The sequence below is a fragment of the Bison bison genome, unplaced genomic scaffold, assembly GCF_000754665.1.
Source record: "Bison bison bison isolate TAMUID 2011002044 unplaced genomic scaffold, Bison_UMD1.0 scf7180017864309, whole genome shotgun sequence".
Taxonomy (NCBI): domain Eukaryota; kingdom Metazoa; phylum Chordata; class Mammalia; order Artiodactyla; family Bovidae; genus Bison; species Bison bison.
In genome coordinates, this window is record NW_011494881.1 from 4,554,928 (window position 1) to 4,570,431 (window position 15,504).

Sequence of the window (15,504 nt, forward strand, 5' to 3'; positions counted from 1 at the left end):
TTAAGTTCCCATTGTGTGTGTGAGCTTCTGTCAGGGCATCTCGCCTGTGTGTCTTTTGTGGGAATGACTAACATGTATGTCTTACTCTTCCTGCCTGGGTGGAGAGCTCCTTGAGAGCAAGAATTAATGAGATCCCACTGAGGCAGGAGAGGCCAACAGACTCAAGTTCAAACTCCAGCGTAAGATTTGCTGGCTGTGAGAATCCAGGTAAAACCACTGCAGCTCTCGGAGCCTCAGTTTCCCCTTTCTATGAGTGATGTGAAACCACCACCCGTCCAGAGTCGTTGAGAATATCAGATGCAATCATTTATGTGACAAAGATCTCCTGTGTATCTAGCACATGCTAGGGAAAATACAGTGGTGAGCAAGACAGAGTCCCTGGCCTCAAGGAGCTTACACGCCAGTCTGGGGAGAAGAGGGCTAAATACAGTGGCAAATACTGAAAGAATATCAGGCAGTGACACTGCTCTCAAAAAAAATAATAAACTGGTGTAGTGGGAGAGCAGGTAACTGAGACAGAGGCAAGGGCAGCAACCTCATTAGGGTGGTCAAGGAGGGCTTCTTGGAGGAAGTGGCATTTAGCTGAGATAAGAATTAAAAAGAAGGAGCAGGCCATGCAAAGATCTGGGCAAAGGATGATCCAGGTAGCAAGACCAGCAAGTGTATAGAATAATGCTACATCTGCTATAGCTCAGAAATCAGCCCCCTCCTCTTCCTCTCACCTTTCCATCCTCTGCAGAGCGTTACACAGACAGATACACAATGAATACATGTGGCCAAAATGAACTTGACAGAATTATAAAATTCTGAGGACCAATCGGAGCATGACAAAAATATGCATCCTAACAAAACACAGTCAACCATGATGAGGCAAATGCCAATTAGGGAGCTCATGATTAAACAGCTCTGAATAAACTACAATTTCCTAACATATAAAGGCAAACACAGACCACTCATTTCAGCCTGGGTCACCACACTTACAGCTCGGGCTGTGTCAGGGCTCCATTCCAACGGGACTGGCTTTGCCAGGCCCCTGCCTCACCTCCCCCGATCCCCAGCTGTCTTGTCAGCCAAAGCCATGCTTGCATCTCTGAACGCATTTCATTTTAATAACCTTCTCAACCTTGCTAAATCACCTCCCCAAGTCTATAAATTGAGTAACGCAAGCTTTTGATGCCACAAAATTATCTATTTGATTATCCTTCTGAGCAGAACATTTTCGTTTTTTTACCAACATGCATTTTTAAAAGCTGCATAATTATCCATGTAGTTTCAAAGGATATTCCTCTATGTCTTCAAAAAAAAAAATGCATTTCCCAGTGCCAAGGACACAGGGCAGCCACGCAGCCTATTTAACCACCTGCTTCTCAGGATGCCTGCTGGTCTGTCCTGGTGGGAGGGATGACAGATACAGTGGGGCTGTCAGGGACATCAGAAGTAGGGCCTCTCTGGGGCAGCAGCACTTCTGCCCTCACTTCCTGCTATACGCTTCTCCAGGGGTGTCCCTTGGGGACCTCGACTCATCAGAATCCCCTTATCCACCCAAACGGCCCGGGTGTCCCTGTTTCAGTTACATCATGACCATCTATGCCCTCCACAACCAGTCGGCTGCCCAGCCCCATTCACAGCCTCTCCTTCCTTACACCCTCCTGCCAGTTCCCTCTCTCAGGTCAAGACCACACCAGCACAGGCCCAGCCATGGAGAATGCCTCTTCCTTGCTATCCCTTCCACGATCTCACATCCATCCTATGCCCTGCGGTGCTCTGCCGGAACCCAGCCCGGATCACCTCATGCCACTCCCTGCTCAGAACCTGCCAGGGGCCCCCCACTGCTGCTCAGACCAGCAGATGGAGCCCCCATCTAACTTACTGAGCTCAGATGCTGAGTGTGACTCTAGTGTTTTTGAAGGGACATGTTTCCCTCAATCAGGGTGTGTTCTCCACAAGCCAGCAACATTACCTGGTCCCCAACCATCAAAATAGTCTGCCCCAGGCTGCAAGTGAACACAAGGGTAAGAACGTGGGCTCTGCAGTCTCAGCGCCTGGCGCAATTCCCCAGACTTGCAGAAGTTGCTTAGCTTTTCTGTGCCTCAGTTTCCTCCTGTGGAAAATGGGGACAATAATAGCCGTTACCTCCTAAGGCTGAGTGACGATTAAATCACAGGGCGGCTGTGAGGACTGAATGAGCTGTGGTATTAAATTCTTGTAAGCTCAGGGGTTCCCCTGGTGGTCCGTGAAGACTCCATGCTTTCACTGCAGGGAGCACGGGTTCAATCCCTGGTTAGAGAACTAAAATCTGGCATGCACCACCATGCAACCAGAAAAAAAAACAAAACAAAACAAAGAAGCTTGCTGTTATTTGTCATGAGTCATTTTGACTCTGAAGATCACTTTTTAGGCTCTCTTTAGAACTTAAGCCCTGTGTAAGATAGAAACGTCACTGGAGGAATACTCAAGGTGGCATTCGAGGCCTTCTGAGATCTGAGCCACCCTCTGCCTCCCCTCCCCGCTCAGCTCCCTTGGCTCTCCCGTATCTCAGTCTTCCTGTTCTCATCACCAGCACCTACCTGCATGCTGCTCCACCTTTGCTCAGACACACTCACTGAAACCACCCCTCTCCTCACTCCTGTCCCACACCTACATCCCTAAACCTGCTCCATCCTTTAGGTGCAGCTGAAATGCCGCCTTTTCGGTGCAACCCCCTCAGCACGTATGCTAAACCATCGTCCAGTGTGTACGCATCTCAAGACAGGAGAAGGGGAACTCGTCCTTATTTAGTTCACTTTAGGTTCTGCAAGTGTTTGACACGGCATGAATTGGCTGGCTGCCCGGCGGCCATCTCCAGGACTTGCAGCATCTCCACAGGTCACCACACAACCTAGGTCCCAGTGTCCCCACTATGATGAGACCTCCACCTCCCACCAGGCTTCCCTGGAGGCCCCTCATGGCTGGACTGGCTCTCATAGCTGGGGTGGTTTCTGTAGACTGAGCAATGAACAGAAAACTAAGGGGAGAAGACTAAGCGATTTGCATCCACAGGATGAAGGAATTCCTCCATCCCTTCAATGCATGTCTTCTGCACATCTACACTGCGTCAGGGCAGCATCACAGCAAACAGGGACTCAAGGAACAGGTGGGCTATGCTTGAGAATGTCCACCACAGACCCCCACCCCCCGCAATCCTTATTCTCCCTCCTTCTAGAAGTCTGAGGTCTACAGCACAGCTGGGAGGGAAGGGGTGGGGCTCTGGCCATTAGAGCTGCTTCCCCTGAGATGGGGACTCTGGGACCCTCCAGTAGAGAGACTTGAGCCACAACTAAAGGGCTTTGGGATCCTGTCCCACCACTGCTATACACTGAAACAACCTCAGGACCCATCCTCATCTCTAGCTCTAGAGCCAGCCAGGGTAACATCATAACAGTCCCTCTAGCTCCACAAGACGCTGTGCTGGGGGACCTGCAGACCAGAGCACAGGATGGGAAGAAGCCTATTCTCTCTGTTTACTCTTTGGGCCTTGTGCTTTGCGCACTAGATACATGTCATACTTATTGTTTTAGTTAAACATACATAGATTTTTTAAACTGGAGTATAATTGTTTTACAATGTTGTGTTAGTTTCTGCTGTACAGTGTGAATCAGCTGTGTGTATACATATATATCTCTCCTTCTTGAGCCTTCCTCCCACCCCTCTTAAGTGAAGTGAAAGTGTTAGTCACTCAGTTGTGTCCAACTCTTTTGCAACCCCATGAACTATCACCTGTCAGGCTCATCTGCCCATGGGATTCTCCAGGCAAGAATACTGGTGTGGGCTGCCAAGCCTTCCTCCAGGGGATTTTCCTGACTCAGGGATCAAACTCATGTCTCCTGAATTGCAGGCAGAATTCTTTACCGTCTGAGCCAGCAGGGAAGCCCATCCCCTCCCCTCCACCAAGTTAAACATATACAGTTTTTAAAGTATTTCTCAGAGTGCAAACACCCAGGCTGGAGCCACAGAACACATTTCTCTCTCCATCTTAAGAGCTGCCTTCCAAGACTAAGCTGTTTCTTTCCCTCCACAGCCCCTTTTATATGCAAGGCTGGAGCTCCAGAAAGGCCCCCAATGAGTCCATGCCAATCTGAACACATAGGCAATGCCAGACCGTGGCATGGTGCAAAAGGATAGCCAGAAACCCCTACCCAAGCCCCTCCTCACCTGCCTGAACAGTGGGCTCAGTCCTGCCCACCTGGACATGGCCCTCTGTGTCCATCTCTCTGGGTCAGTTCAGAAGCAGCCAAAATGCCACAGGCATGCTGGGCTGGGCTGACGTCACTCAATCATCTCTGAAATGAGAAGGGCAGCCCAGGCCCAGGCCCTGCATTTCTGCACCACAGGCTTCTGCCTTGTGCCAATGCAGTGCCAATGAAACCCGTAAGCGCTCTGAAAGCTCTACTGGCCTTCCTTTCCATACTGATTATTTACCCCTGAATGATACCCTCACATAGCAACTCCCCAGCAGGGTCTCACCTCCACCCCTTTCTCAGCACTAGCACATCCTGTTGACACAAGAGCCCCTGATCCCGCCCCCCACCAGCACCCACATCCTGCTCTCTCCAGAACCCAAGAGCCAAAAACTAAAGAGTGAGATCAAACTAAAGAAAGGAAGGAAAAGCTCATCACAACAGTTGGGAGACTGGTTACCTCTCAGGTGGGAGGGCCTTCTGGAGGTTCTGGCAATATTCCATGTCTAGACTTGGGTGGCAGTTACATGAGTATGGATTTATAAATGTCTGCTAAACTAAGCATATATGATCTTATGAACTTCGCTACTTGTGTATACCTTTTCACAGCTTTTTTTTTTTTTTAAGAAAAATGATTGGGTGAAGGCCACTTAGAAAAGAAAGCCAGGGTGACCTCTCTAAACAAGAAACATTTAGTTTGAACCTTAAGGTATGAGAAGGGCCCAGCCATGAAGAACAAGAAACAGCATCCCAACAAAGAAAGCAGCATGTACAAAGACCCTGAGGCTGGAAGGAGTTTAGCAGTTCAAGGAACTGAAAGGTGGCCAATCTTGCCGGATATAATGAGAGGAATCCTGAAGGCCCAAAGTGCAGTGGGAGAAATTGGCAGGTGTCAGTCACCCCCAGGTTTGAAGTACCAGCTTGGGTTTTACTCTCTGTGCACGTGGAAGCCAATGAGGGTTTAAAAGAGAGAGAATTACAAAAGCTCAGGGCTGGAGCTTCACCTTTACAGACAGGAGACTGGCCCATAGTTGGGGTTAGGGTGAGATCCAGAACCCCAGCTTCCTGATTTCTGGATCAGAGCCCTTCCCATAAAACAGAGCTCCCATCTTCTTCTCAGCTCACCAACCACACTCCACTTGGCTCCAGTCCTGCCACAGCAGAGCTGACTGTACGGGCCATCAGGCTCAACAACTTACATGCATGAGCTCCTAGAGCAGTGGTACTCAGTGGAGTGGAGTTCTGCTGCCAGGGGACACTTGGTAGGGCCTGGAGACACGGCTGTCACAACTTGGGGGGAGCAGCAGAGGGGACTGCTAGCATACAGTGGGTAGAGACCAGGAAAGCTGCGGAACACCCTACAATGCACGGGTCAGCCCCCTACCAAGAATCATGCAGCCCCCAGAGTCTACAGTGCCGAGACTGAGAAACACCCACTGAGGGATATAAAGCCTTCATTTCAAATAAGTGCTGAGCCCTGAAGGGAGAAAAGCCCCCTGCTCAAGGGTGTAAAGGGGAGGGGAGGATCAAGGCCAGTTCTCAGCCTCCCAGGACCCCCTGTCCAGAGAGATCAAGTCTAGAGGGGGAGTTTTAGGCAGAAGGCTTCGGGTCACCCCTCACATCACATTGTCTAGGAAAGAGAGAGGGGAGAGAAACAGGGGCTATGCCCTCCTCCCCTGGCAAACACCCCCACCCCCCGCCAGCCTGCTTCCCCAGCTGAGAGGCAAGAAGTAGAGGATGGCAGGTTTGAAGCTTCCAGCCTTCATGATAAACAGACAGGCAGTCCCGGCCAGGCTGAGGGCTGCCCTGTGAAAGCCGGCTCCCCACTCCACGCCTTCAGAGCTGACCTGTACCCAGCTGACCCTCAGGACTCTCCAGGCCAGGTGACACAGCAGCGAAACACAAAACACACCCCCCTCCCCCACGAACAGCACCAGCCTCCTGGGCTCTAGGTGTCCCATAAGCCCCTCCTGGGGCAAGACAGACTGCTCCCACCACAAACCCCGGCTGCCCCCCTCCCTCGGGGCGGGGGGCGCGGTGTGTGTGTGTGTGTCTGCCTCCTCCTCTTGACTGGGCACTTCTGGGGCACTTGAGTCCTCCGGGGAAGGCACATATAGTACGTGCTCGTTGTGTGTTGACAAAGGAGCCGGTGGCAGTGTCTGACCCAAAAGAAGATGTTATTCTGATCTAGTGAGTACGTACGGAGTGCTTCCTGACACTGCACTTCCCCAGCACCCTTGCTCAAGAAAGGAGCTGCCACGGAGCTGGCAGGACTGGAGACACAGAGTGTGAGTTGGCCTGGGCGGGGAAGCCCTTGTCGGGACCAGGCGCTCACACCCAGAGACAGCCTGGCCAAGTCCCGGGCTCAGCGGCCTGTCACCAGGTTGGCTGGTAAAAGGGTGCCATCTGCTGGTGAGACAGGAGAAAAGTGGCGCAAGTGTGAGTGAGCCTGGGAGGAGAGAGGGAGGGCTGGAGGGGAAGGGGGAGAAGGGTCTTGGTCTCCTCACTTGGTTATCTCACAGAAGCCAGCCTAGCCCCTCAGTTCCCTGGAGATGGATCAAGTCCATGTTCATATTCACTCTCTCTGTCTCACCCACACACACACACACACACACACACATACACACACACACATATCTAGAGACCTACCCAGATAATACTTCCAACCCCCAGCCAGTCCCCTACAACACGCCAGGAAAAGAAAGTTCCAGATTGTAAATATTAAGCCAGTGGTTCCCAAAATTCAAGGCAGGGAAGAATCATACAGAGTTCATGTTAACATGTAGGGCACCAAGCCCACCTTCTGAGATTCCACTGTGAAAGCTCTAGAGTGGGGTCCATGCTTTGCACATAAGCAGGTATAGCCCATGGGGGCAGCCCCTTACTCCTTACCACCTAAGACATCTTAAATGGCCATGCAGATATTAGACTCTCATTATTTTCCTCCTTTCAAAGGACAAGGTCGGCTGACTGTGTTTCCAAAACAGTGTGAGAGGAGAGGCAGCCTAAGGAGGGAGGAGGGGTACTTGGGTCTTCCAGCTCTCCTCTTCCTAGCCGCCCCTCCCCACAATGGGGGCAGCGGGGGTGCACAGGAAAGGTAGGGCTGAGCTACTCAGAGCTGTGCTGAGCCTGGCTCCAGCTCTAAACAGCTGTGTCACTAGCAGGTCATTCACACCCCCAGCCTCAGCTCCAGCATGTTAAACAGAGGAAGCTCCTACTTCATTTCTTTTTTTCACCTTTTTGGCATGTGGGATCTTAGTTCCCCAACAAGGAATTGAACCCACACCCCCTTTTTTGGAAGACAGTCTTAAACACTGGACCACCAGGGAAGTCCCAAAACTCCTACTTCAAAAGAAATACAGCAGAGGAGACAAGGTAAATACCCTAGTGCTACAGAACATTTAGAAACACTGCATTAAAAAGTTCCACGCTCCAGTTTCTTCATCTGTAAAATGGGGATATTAATATCAGCTCTGGCTTACAGTTGTGAGAATTAAGTGAGTCAAAACCAGTAAAGTGCTGACAGCAATGCCTGGCATTTAATAACTGCTCCTACCACCTTAATGAGGGAGGTGCAATTACCACCCCCATTTTATAGATGAGGAAACCAAGGCTCCAAGAGGTAAAGCAATCTGCTAAGGGAGCAGGCTAGTGGGTGGCAGAGCGGGGGTTCAAACCCAGGCCGTATCAGTGCAGGAGAGCCTTGAGCACTCAGGTAAGTGCAACCACATGAGTGACCAGCACAGGATTCCAGAGTTCCTCTCCTGACGGCCCACAGCCCTCACCTCCCCACGCAAAAGCTCTCCCCTCCCCCACCCCACGCGGCTCTCTGCCAGGCCTCCCTCCCAAACCAAAGGCAGTCCAGGGGCTAAGACTCCACACGCCCTATGCCGGGGGCCTGGGTTTGATCCCTGGTCACTGAGCTATATCCCACATGCCACATGAATCCACATGCCACAGTGAAGACCGAAGATCCCAACTAAAAGCTGACACAGCCAAATAAACAAATACATAAATAAACTTTAATAATAAGTGAATATTTTTTTTAAAAAGCCAATGGCTATCTTCAAGTCTGTTTGCTGGCGGAGATGTTTCTCTCACTATTGCTCAGTTCAGTCAACACCACTAAGTGCCTACAAAGTGCTGGACGCTGCTCTGGCTCTTGGCAGGTGGGGAACAAAAGACACAGGATCTCTGCCCTCCAGGGACACTGAATGAGTGCTCCAGAGGAGGAAGGGAGCAAGGGGTGGATCAGGTAGGGCTGAGGGCTTCCTGGAAGAGGTGGTGACCAAGCACATCTTGAAGGCTAAGTATCCCTCTACTTTCTGGGCCACCACCCCCTGCCCTAAGACCCTCAGAGACACCTGGCCAAAGGCTGCTAGCAGAAACACTCCACCTTCCCAATCTCTCAGGCAGTAACTCTCTTGGAAATGCTCCTCCGTGACACAGACAGACAGACACAAGAACACACATGCCTACCTGCTGGTGAAATTCCTCTCTGTGTGCCAAAGGCCCAAATCAAATCCCAATCCAACTACTTGTACAATCATCCCCTGGGCAGGTCTACACTCACCTCCTCTGTGTTCCTGCCACACACCTGTGACTCTAAGCGGGCACTTACGTCCCAGAGGGTCACACACACAGATCACACACACACACTCTTATATATGGTGGAAAATAAATAAATATCTGAAAGTGAATGTGTTAGTCACTCAGTCGTGTCCGACTCTTCGCAACACCATGGACTGTAGCCCACCAGGCTCCTCTGTCCATGGGATTCTCCAGCCAAGAGTACTGGAGTAGATTGCCATTCCCTTCTCCAGGGGGTCTTCCTGACCCAGGGATCAAACCTAAGTCTCCTGCATTACAGGCAGATTCTTTACCATCTGAGCCACCAGAGAATCCCCAATAAATGTCTACTGAATTCAACTAAATGGGATGGTCTGTCTACATGCTTACAGCCCTAGGGTAGCTACATGGGCTAAAATGCTATGACCAGTTCAACAATATATGACATGATTCAATTAAAAAAGTGGAGTGAAAAGGGGCCTCTTGGCTGGGTGACCTGGAAAAAGCCCACTTGTCCTTCCCCCCTCCATCTCCTCATCTGAAATCTGTGGCTAGTCATGCCTGGTGGGTAACATCCATCACGGGGAGGCTGTGAAGATTCAGCAAGATCACACTCATGAGGCACCTGTGCACATCCTGGGGCTACTTGGAGCATTGTCTACCATCACCTGGTCCAAGGGCACATACATATTTGCAGCTGTCAATAGTCTGAGGAAGCAGACAGGCTCCCAGCAGATGACACCCCTACTCAGGGCATTCCAAACCTCTTTGATTATGACCCATACCAAGAAACATGTCTTATGCTGGGACCCCATATATACAAACTGAGCACAAGTACAATAAAGTCCATGGAACACTGCCCTTTATGCCAAAGGGTGCATACTGATTCGGTGTCTTTCACCTTCCCTTTCTAACTCATTTCCAGCCTGATTAAATAAACCATGGAGAGAGGGCCCTGCAGCTGGAAAAGCCATGCCCTCACTCACCCAGGGTGTCGGAGCCGCTCTCCACGGTCTCGTTGACCTTCCTTGCAACTCTGGCCACGGCCTCACCCATCTTCCTCAGCATGCAGACGCGGGTATTCTGTTGCCAGCCACCAGGCTGGTCTGCTGCTCACAAAGGAACCTGCGCCTGGGAAGACACAGGGCCATGAAGTGCCCATCCGCAATCAGCCAAGGACCCACCCTTGACCTGCCTTCCCCGGGGACCCAGGAAGTCTACAGGGAGGGCCCCAGGCCACTCACCTCCTCCTGAGGGGCCCAGAGCCCAGGCGACATCAGGCTCGGCCTTCAGAGCCGCTAATCCACCCATCAGCCCAGCCCAACCAGCTTCCTTGGAGGGTTAATATGTGTGACCTCGCCAAGACCTCAACTCGTGTCCAGGCAGGTGTGAGGACTCTGGTGTATGCTGGCCTGTGACTCACTGAACTGGCAGGGCAGCGGGGAGGAGGCAGGGTGCAGCCAGGTGCACGGAGAGACACCTGTCCCTCCATCCCACAGCCTCAAAGCCCTGTCCACTTCTCCAGCTCCCAGTTCTCCTCAATCACCTTTGCCAGGCTCCTTCCGTGACCGGGAAATGGGGACACAAAATCTCTGCTGGGTCAGACCTCACCGTTTGGAGAGTGGGTGGTCTCTAAGAATTCCCTCCCCCATGAGACAGTAAGGAAAGAAGGTTACAGTTTTAGTCACAGACCTAACTGTCACCCTGATGCTGAGTTTATCGGCAAGACCCCAGGGGAAAAGAAAGTAGGGGCAGGAAAATGAGAGAAAGGAGACTGGATCACTGGAGAGAAGAGGCTTAAAGAAGGGTGAGGATGGGATTTCCCTGGTGGTCCAGTCGTTAATACACCATGCTTCCACTGCAGTGGGTGTGGGTTTGATCCCTGGTCTGGGAATTAAGATCCCACATGCTGTGTGGCAGAGCCAAAAAAAAAAAAAAAAGATGAGGACATAATCAAAATGAAGACATAAGGGACTCAGAAAATGCCTCCAACTCCTTTTTATTACAGAGAAGGAAACTGAGGCAGAGAGAAGGACTCAAGGAACCTGGCCAAAGTCAAACAAAGTAAGTAAATGGCAATAATCTAACTGAACTCCATATCCAGTGCTCTCTTCTTTACAAAAGTCACCTACATGGCCAGAAGCAGCACCTCATGGAGAAAATGAATTTGAGGCCAAGGTGACTGCCCTTTTTTGCTCCTGACTCCCAATCCCAGATCCACAGACAGCTCAAGGAGCTCTAATGAACACATCTGAGAGTCAAAGACAGGACAATGTGAAGGGCAGAGAGAAGGGGGTGAGGGTCCTGCTCAGAGCTGCCAACAGATACCAAGGAAAAGTCCACATGAGCTCAACTGGACAGGGAGGCCCAGTCAAGCCCACTCAGCTGCTCAGGGAGAGTCAGTGATGAGCTCAGTGTGTGCTTGCATCTCGCCAAGGATACACACAGGCCTAATGCCCAGCTCTGGCGTTTCTTAGTTGAGAAGCCTTGGGAAAGATTCTTAACTACTCCAAGCCCCAGTTTCTTCATCTGAGTAAGAGCTCTAGTAATACCTACCACCCTGGGTTCAAATGAGAACTGAACAAAAAATACATACCTTTCTAGATCAGGGCTCAGGACACGTAAGTTACTTCCTAAATGCTAGCTGAAAGGATGAAGCAGGACACATGCAGACATGACACCAGCACCTAATCCCAGTTAAATATCCATATGACTCTGAACAAACAAGTCAGTGGAACTCATCTTTAAGGAATGAGTAGAACTTCTCATCGCTTCATCTCCAGGAAATCCTCCCAGATTGCCCCAACCCTCAGCACTCTCTCCTCCCTGAGTTTCAGTAGCACTTAAAGACTTAGCACAAACCTGGATTATTTATGAGCTTTTAAAGATATACATACTTGTCCCCCCATTTGGCCTGCAGGCTACTTAAGACAGGGAGCAGATATATACTGTGCTTTCCCCCTGCACTTTATACCACATACTGAAAAAATGCTCAGTTGGTATCCCCCAATGGTGACATCAATCAACAGACATCATTTGGGTTTCAAATCTAAATACAAGTCAACCGACTCTTACAACAAAGATACCGTCTAAATAGAAGGGTCATGAGTCATAACAAGGCCAGGTAGGCAATTTGCATAAGATGTGCCAGGGTAGAACAGTAGGGAATAGTTCAGACTACGGCAAACTGAACTCAACACCTTCCCCCTCCTACCTTTAAGACCATCCTCCTAAGCCTGAGTCACAGCAATGCTGCTGGAAACTTGTGGACTCAGTTGAATGCCTTTATGAATGAGAATCCTGAGGACCCAAGAAGAGAGGTAAATCAGCTAGATAGAAACAAAAAAAATCTCCTAACTCCCAGACTAGGCTTCTTCCTACATACCATTCTCCCTTCTTTACTCATCTCCAGTATTCGTCATCAATAATCACAAACATGTATTGAGCATAGGTTAGGGCTTCCCTGGTAGCTCAGATGGTAAAGAGTCTGCCTGCAATGCGGGAGACCTGGGTTCGATCTCTGGGTCGGGAAGATCCCCTGGAGAAAGAAATGGCAACTCACTCCAGTATTCTTGCCTGGAAAATCCCATGGATGGAGGAGCCTGGTGGGCTACAGTCTAAGGGGTCACAAAAAGCAACTCCACCACTGAGCGACTAACATACACAAGGTACAGGGCAAAAGCACGGAGAGGAAGGAAATATAAGAAAGAGCTCTGACTTATGATTCTGATGAGGAAGGCTTTTCTAAGGAACATCACTAAGGCAACCCTGGCCTCACAAAAGAAGGTAAAGGGAAGGTAAATCTCCAAGTTTACCCAGGGTCTGTGCTAATCCTGGTGGGACTGGCTAGGTTGACTACTGACTACTTTCAATCAGGCACTATACCTGTAATTTCTATCAGCTGCCACCAGGTGGGAGCAGTAGCGCCTTAGAGTCAGAACCCATTGATTAAAAACTAGTCAAATTAAAAACCTCACCAGGTGGTGGCAAGCTCAGATATCCTATAATATGGGTCAGAGATTGGACCTCAAAGCAGGAACAGGAAGAGCCTGTAAAATCTGGCTGTCAAAGCAAATGACTAGGAGAGGGCCCTTACATTCCAGAGGATGCTCTGCATACAGCACAGATATGCCCTAGACTCCCAAGAGGTTCCAACTGCCTAAAATCACCACTCCACTCTCTGGGTAGGAAACCACGCTTCCTTCACCCAAAACCACCCCTCCACCAAGGGAGAATTCCTTATAAAGTCCAGCTGACAGTCCCCCTTGTAAGTCAGGTGACCAAGGCCTGTTACTCTTTGGCATAGGCAGGGCTGAGACCGGAGGGTGACAGGACCACATGCGTATGAGGCCCAAGATGGGATAGGAGGGCCCCAGAATTGAAGGAAGAACAAACTGGAGATGATGAGAGTCTAGAGTGTGCCCCCAAAAGCGATCCTACAAGGCTGCCCAACTTCACTGTCAGCTCCTTTCAGCACCAACCCAACACTGGACCTCTTTGACCAAAAAGTAGCAAGAATTTATTGAGCATGTAACAGGAGCAGACAGAGAAAGGGGCTTGGGCCAGGGGTTGGGGGGCTGTGGGTGGAATACACCAAATTGCACTTCTTTTCTTTTTGGTTTTAAATTGTTTTAAAGAAAAATAGAGAATTGTCTGAATCACACATGAGTGATGGAGAGAGGTATGAGCCCACTCTTCACTAAGTGTGAAGCCCCTTAGGCAGAGCTGCCCTAGAATGTGAGGGGTCTCTGACTAAACAAACAATTTGAGTCAACCAAAATCTTCGTGTCAGCACCACCACTCTGGCTGCCCGTTCTCATTCAGTTCCATGAAAGGAAGATCATGCTAGGAGAGATGATTTTTGCTTAAACACTGACCACAGCCCTCCGATAGGGCTCCTGCCCTCATCAATGAGAATTCTACCTTATCTGAAGCCCCGAGATCTGTGCTAAGGAGCTGCTGCAACACCCCATGCGCACCAGCTGCTCCTATATTTAGTTACTGGTGTGGTCACTTGGGAACTTTAGAGCCTGGCAGCCGCCCCGAAGGGCAACTGGAGCCTCTTGCGCCATGTGTGCAAGCTCCCCCCACCGCTGGCTGCAGCGGGTCATCTGGACCTCGCCAAGTTAAGGAGCCACTGGAGAAGTGAGAAGCATTCGGCTGGATTGGACCCAAGTAGACCCGAAGGCCCGGGGGAGCGCGCCTCTGTCTGTCGAGGCCAGACAGAGTTGACCCATTTCTCCACCCAAGGGAAGAAGCCCGCTGGGGCGAGAACGCGACGGGCTGGCCGCCCTGTTTTTGAGCCACGGAGTTCGCCGATCCCGGTGCACGCTTCAGTGTGGGCATCTAAGAGTCCTCGGGCCGCACCTCCCAGGACTGAGCGCGGTGGCCAGGGCAGGGTCCCCAAGCCTCGCTCTAGGGGCCCGCCTCACCGTCTTCCCCACCCCCCGGCGCCCGCAGCCAATGGCTCCTCGTCGCCGGCCCTCCGCTCGTTCGGCAGGCGGGGACTGGAAAGAATAAAGCCAGCAGAGGGGTAGAACGCTGGTGATCGCCGAGGGCCGGGGACTCCCGCGGTACCCCGAGGCCGAGAAGCACGCTCTGAGACAGGCAGTTCCCCAGAGCGGAAGCAAATCCTGAAAGTGTGGCTTGAGAACGAAATTTACAATAGCCTCTTCGAACAGGGGTGCCTCCCACGGGGAACGGAGGCCCTCTTGGACCGGATTCCCCAGGCTCCCTATTTCCTGGTACCGCGGCGCCCGCTCCCCCGAGCCAGCTGCGGTCCAGCCGCAGTCTGCAAGCCAGAAGCGGCCTGGCGCCGGGCCCCTTGGCACTGCAGAAGTCACAACTGGTGCACCAATGCTCCTTCCACCGGGTGACTTGGGGGAGGGGAGGGTACTCTTCAGAAACAAGGACATTTCTCTCCCTCTCTCCCCCAGCCCCTCCAGCGCTTAGCCTCAGACTACGTTTACTTTGCGGGGCACGAAAGTGGTGCCCGATTCCGGGCCGATCTCCGCTCCACTTACGGCGACAATGCCTCCTAGCGCCCTGCGCAGCGCAGTCACGCTCCCTCGGCCGCCGGCGGCGCCCCATGCAACAGCGGCTAGCTGAAACCGGCCGGGAGGGGCTCGAGGGGCTGCGGGCTCTGAGCGCGCGGCAGCTTGGCCAATAGCTGTGGCAGGCGCGGCCGCGAGGCGGGAGCAGGCTGTCTTGTGCAACCAATCAGCGTGCCGTTCCCCACGCCGCGCCCGGCAGCGGTGCGCCGGGAAAGGCGGCCCGCGCGCTCGCGTCCGCAGGGTGGATCCGCTTTGTGTTCGACTTCTGGAGCAAAAACGCTCTGGATGGCCGTAGAACCGAATGCGCAACAGTTTCCAGGATCAATAAGACTGAGTGTCCGGATTTGTTTTTCTCAAAGGAGCAGAGTTGAACTAGCCAGATCAGGGAGATGGGGACAAGGAAGCTTTTCTCGTAATGCCTCAAGGCGCCCATGCAGGTTTTTAGAGGCAATTAATTCTGGCTACTGCTAAGTTATTTCTCCCCTCTAGATCCCAATGTTCTTCTCTATAAAATAGAAATTAAAATGTATAAATATCTACTTCACAGGTCATTGTGAGGATTAACACATGAAAAGTTTAGTGGGGTGCCAGGCATGATGGCTCAGGGAAGGGTGGCTGCTTCATAAACCTAAGTGACCTAAGTTTACAGAGGATTTCCCATAGAT

At 51.4% G+C, this 15,504-nt stretch overlaps 1 protein-coding gene across 3 annotated transcripts in view; it reads right to left on the bottom strand.

The window, feature by feature from the left end:
• The window catches only part of LRRC20 (leucine rich repeat containing 20), a 72,920-nt gene extending 58,023 nt beyond the window's left edge, over nt 1-14,897 (bottom strand). The window contains exons 1-3 of one of the 3 annotated variants that reach the window (XM_010852225.1): nt 14,810-14,897; nt 12,001-12,086; nt 9,773-9,917 (exon numbers count right to left, since the gene is read on the bottom strand). In XM_010852225.1, the coding sequence (XP_010850527.1) occupies nt 9,773-9,854 (82 nt within the window). In that variant the 5' untranslated portion in view covers nt 9,855-9,917; nt 12,001-12,086; nt 14,810-14,897. Of the gene's footprint in view, nt 1-4,191; nt 4,870-9,772; nt 9,918-12,000; nt 12,087-14,809 lie in introns of those variants that run through there. The other 2 variants (XM_010852224.1, XM_010852226.1) reach the window with 2 other exon arrangements.
• Nucleotides 14,898-15,504: the final 607 nt, after the last annotated feature.